The following is a 5,000-nucleotide window of genomic DNA, read 5'->3' on the forward strand; positions in this document are numbered from 1 at the left end:
CCTGTCTACATACTGTAGGCCTACTCTTGCATATAATAAAGCAGAAATGCCCTCCAAAGGCTGCAGGCGGGTCACAACACAAGCACTGAATTGTATTGTGGGAATACAGTCGAAGGTTACAGATATCTAGCTTTGAGTGATGAAGTGATGAAGATGATGACTGCGGGCTTAAGCATGGTGTGCATGAAGACCCCAAAAGAGAGAGTGTGTGTGTGTGTGTGTGAGAGAGAGAGATTAAGTGAGTGAGTTTGTGAGTGCATGAACAAGCGAGGCAGAGGGTGAGTAGATGAGTGTGTGTGTGGGTACATTTCTATTGTGTTTCTATTCATAAACGTGTCCCGGTCTCCAGAGTTGGTCGTTACACAATCCTACCGAGAGCTGCTGAACCAGATAATGTCCTTCCTTTCTCCATGAATGAGGGACCTTGATTACAGGGTGACGTTCACAACATCACCCCTGGTCTGAAGAACTTGTTTTTCTGATTACTGTGTTGGCTTAAGATGCTTTTGGGGACTGAGTGTGTGTACTGTACAGATTATGCATAATATTACAGCTAATTAACACGGAGTAACACTGAGAAAAGTGTGTTGGTGATGTTTTTGCCGCAAACCAGGAAGTACTTACTTGTGTTAAGCCAATAACGAGCCCTTTTGAGGCTACTGTTCCTGATTCCGTCCAATCATCCACCAAGGTGAAGGGAGACTAAACTGATCCTAATCCAGAGACAAAACCCTCTTTTTGGTCCGTACTAATGACCCAGATCCGCTGGGCATCAGCTCAGCACTTCATTACACATATTTAACACGTGTAATCACCGGTGCTCTGGAAACTCATTGGCCCCAGCAGAGGCGTATCTAGGGAGAGAACATGGAGGAGGAGGTGGAGAGGCTGGTGGGATGACAGGAGACAGAGAAGGAAGAACTATATTGTTAGATCAGATCAGATGAGGGCTCTCCAGCTATTGTCACTTGAAGAAAAGAAAGCTTTTGTTGAAGAAAAATTCAATTCAATTCTAAATTAGATATTTTTCTACTAATGCTGAATAGTGAAACAGAGCAGTGAAAATGCAACAGCGCCCCCAATTGATGACGCACAGTATTCACTACCACACATGCTCAGTAAAAACTACTAATTCTTCAAATTTGAATGTGAAGTTATAATTTATTATCAATTTATCAAATTATTTCTAAGCAAAAATGTAGTCTTACATTATTAATTATGCACAAATATTCAATGTGATCATTAATAGTAATTTATCAGATAATTACAGATTTCATTTAAAGATAAAACGGTTTAAAACACATCTTAGTGAAACAAATTATCCTTACTACATATCATGAGAGATTTTTTCATTATCTACATAAGAACATGATTATGGACAACAAACGGTAATTGCAATGAACGATAAAACCTTTGAGCCATCATTCATAAAAAGTATGATATCGTTTTTATCATTCATATGCTTTGGCAAGCCTTGAAATATAGATGTTTAAATACTTTTGGCATTTGAAAATCTTTCGTGTGATACTCTCTTGTTCCTTTGGTGTGAGAGAGGGATGTGATGGCTGGGAGGGCCCATAAAACACGCCATGGTGCAACACTGCCCTCTACTGGTTAGAAACACCACACACATGCATACCATACTGCACATGCATACGCATACACACAATATATGATATGCACATGATGAAAGGCTTATTGGTGAAATAATGACCCAAACATGATTTAACTTCACATGTGAAATAATCCACCAAAGACACTGTGTTCAGCGTCTTGGTAGCAGTCATTTGAATTTGATCGGACAGATGTACAAAATTTCAGCAGGTCCCATGAACAGTTATCTACATACAGTACAGTACACTTTAATTAATCTTTGAGCATAACATTATTTCCCTTCCATACGTTTTAAAGGAGGGCACTAATGGAAAAAAAAAAAAGTCTTAGGTAGAGGGTTCCTTGTAAGAAAGTTGTTGGCTGTATTTACATGATGAATGATCAATGACTAAGGCAATTAAGAATGCTATTGGCTCGGTTCATCTTTCGGGGCGGGTTTGACGGATGGCTTGGCTCCTGATTGGCTCCAGTCTTCCTGAGACCCTTGTAACCATGGCGCTGGGTTCCCTCCTAGGTACCGACCCTGAGCAGGACTGGACGGGCGCAGACCAGTAACTGCCGAGCCTCCGCCATGTTGCTCTCACCTGTCGCTGCTCACGCAGACAAGACGCCACTTTAGATTGTCGGGCCGCATCCCTTGTGTCGGTACTGTTCAGGGTTCTAGTATCAGTTTCAATCTGCTGTATGGTGACTCGTTTCTGGAGCTCCCTGCCAGGAGGCGTGGCCATTAGGGCTCCACCAATGGGCTGTCGTACACTGGGCTAGAGTGGGCGGGGCTGCCCTCTGTGGAGCCGTATGATTGGTGGGATTTACCCCCCTCTGGCGGCTCTGCGGGCGAGTCGACGCTAAGCACCCTGGGAAGGTAGACCTGCGGACACACAGACAGACGTACTGAGCATGTGCGGGAGAGAGGAGTGGATGCTGCTCACGCTGCAGGTTAGCGGTGGACGTACGTTACTGGCCGCGCTGCAGTCTCCCGACGCGTCCTCGTCCTCCTTCACCTGAAAAAAACGGCAGGCTAAAACACACCTTCCACCTCGCATGTCCACCATTTCAAAACAGCACCACTTTAGTCCGTCTTTTTCCGGTTTTTCCGCGACGACAACACTGTCAAGTTAGCCAACATCAGCGGCGTTAGCTAGCTAGCTAATGTTAACAACCACAAGCAGCTATTTCTTGAGCCTCCCAAAGGCCGAACAGTCGAGATATGTACATAATAATCCCACCACCGAGCAACAAGGTCCCAAAATTAATTTGGACATTTTGAATAAGTTTAAGACTTGCTAGGGTTTGACTATTACATCACAGATTCTTTTTTTTGCCGTATCAGCTGACGCACCGGAAGCTCACTTGGACCAAGTTCCATTGGTTCCATTGAAAGGTTCTAATCCAGGAACACAGCGTTGTGGAGACGTGTAACCACGGTGGACGGACTCACACTCACCACATAGTTGTGCGGGCTGAGGTATCTGAAGTGACCGAAGAGGGTGTAGCTGACGCAGATGAACACCGTGATGAACAGAACCACAAGGGTGAAGAGAGACGTATCCGCCATGAACCCTGATACACACACACACACACACACACACACACACACACACACACACACACACACACACACACACACACACACACAAACACAGAACCACAAGGATGAAGAGAGACGTATCCGCCATGAACCCTGACACACACACACACTGTACATGAGGTTGTGTTAACTTCTGGTTCTGTGTGTGTGTGCGCATGTATGTGTGTGTGTCTCTGTGTGTGTGCCTGTGTGTGTGTGTATATGTACATGTATGTGTGTATGCATATTATGTATATATGTATGTGTGCGTGTGTATGTGTGCATGCGTGTGTATGTATGTGTGTGTGTGCGTGTGTATGTGTGTGTGTGTGTGTATGTGTGTGTGTGCATACGTGTGTATGCGTGTGTGTGTGTGTATGCGTGTGTATGTATGTGTGTGTGTGTATGTGTGTGCATGCATGTGTATGTGTGTGTGTGTGCATACGTGTGTATGCGTGTGTGTGTGGGTATGTGTGTGTGTGTGTGCATGCGTGTGTATGCGTGTGTGTGTGTGTTACCGGTCCGGAGGACGGAGAAGAAGTAGAGCCAGATGAGGCAGATGATGGGCGCGGCCAGCGCCTGGTTGACCGCGCCCAGGTGCACCTGGCGGTCCAGCCTGGCGGGCAGGTAGGCGAAGTACAGGTTGTGTTTGTCCACCAGGTGCTTCAGCATCAGGTACAGCAGACCTGGAGAGAGAGACCTGCTTATTCACCAGGTACAGCAGGGAGAGACCTGCTTATTCATCAGGTCTGGAGGGAGAGACCTGCTTATTCATCAGGTACAGCAGGGAGAGACCTGCTTATTCATCAGGTCTGGAGAGAGAGACCTGCTTATTCATCAGCCTGGAGAGAGAGACCTGCTTATTCATCAGCCTGGAGAGAGAGACCTGCTTATTCATCAGGTCTGGAGAGAGAGACCTGCTTATTCACCAGGTCTGGAGAGAGAGACCTGCTTATTCACCAGGTACAGCAGGCCTGGAGAGAGAGACCTGCTTATTCACCTCATCCTACCCGCCTCAGGAGCTCCAACGGAAAGGAGTTTGAAATACTGATTTGCTTTTCTGTGCATGGTTGTTCTTGTCTGGCACAGAGGAACCAATGGGCTGCTCCCAAATATATAAACCCCGCCCACTGTGTATTTAACATTGTATTTCAATCCGGGTCTGGTGTGTGTGTGTGTGTGTGTGTGTGTGCATACGTGTGTATGCGTGTGTGTGTGTGCGTCTGCGTGTGTGCACTCACCAAAAGGCACAATGACGGGGCAGGTGATGCTGTAAGCCATGATGACGGTGAACACACACAGGGTCCAGCCGTACATGGCCCCGTACTCAAACTCGTACGCCTGGTTCTGAAACACGGGAAGGAAGGGGTTAAACAACTCGGTGGCAGAAGGTCGAAGGTCACTTCGCTAGACGAGGCGGAGAAGCGTGCGAGAGGCCGGGTGACTCTGGTCCGGGAGTGACCTGCTTCTTCTTTTATTGGATTTCCAGCGGATTAGACGCTTCTCAACGACGTCCACCGGTTAAACCAACATACCGTTCACATCAACGTTTGGTTCATATCCAGGGATGTCAATCATTCAATCAATCAATCAAAGCTTTATTTATATAGCGCATTTCATACCCAGAGGCAACACAATGCGCTTTACAGAGAACAAGGGAGGTGGGCATACGACCCACTCTCTACATATTCCAGAGGGAAGCAAAAAAAAACAGTAATCACCCGGGGGCCAGATAAGTGAGCTGTAAAAACTCTTCCCTGACCCCTCTCAACAAGGCGATCGAGCAAGCTCCTGGAGTATGTTTGTCTACCGGCTAAGA

The 5,000-nt window shown here is 46.5% G+C and overlaps 1 protein-coding gene across 1 annotated transcript in view; it reads right to left on the bottom strand.

The window, feature by feature from the left end:
* Positions 1–1,246: 1,246 nt before the first annotated feature.
* tmem63a (transmembrane protein 63A) overlaps positions 1,247–5,000 on the bottom strand; it is a 38,260-nt gene continuing 34,506 nt past the window's right edge. Inside the window, exons 19-23 of the mRNA XM_084453371.1 lie at positions 4,423–4,528; positions 3,700–3,867; positions 3,059–3,174; positions 2,568–2,615; positions 1,247–2,482 (exon numbers count right to left, since the gene is read on the bottom strand). Of these exons, the coding sequence (XP_084309497.1) occupies positions 2,342–2,482; positions 2,568–2,615; positions 3,059–3,174; positions 3,700–3,867; positions 4,423–4,528 (579 nt within the window). The 3' untranslated portion in view covers positions 1,247–2,341. The remainder of the gene's footprint in view (positions 2,483–2,567; positions 2,616–3,058; positions 3,175–3,699; positions 3,868–4,422; positions 4,529–5,000) is intronic.

This window comes from Borostomias antarcticus (genome assembly GCF_949987555.1).
Source record: "Borostomias antarcticus genome assembly, chromosome: 19".
Lineage (NCBI taxonomy): Eukaryota > Metazoa > Chordata > Actinopteri > Stomiiformes > Stomiidae > Borostomias > Borostomias antarcticus.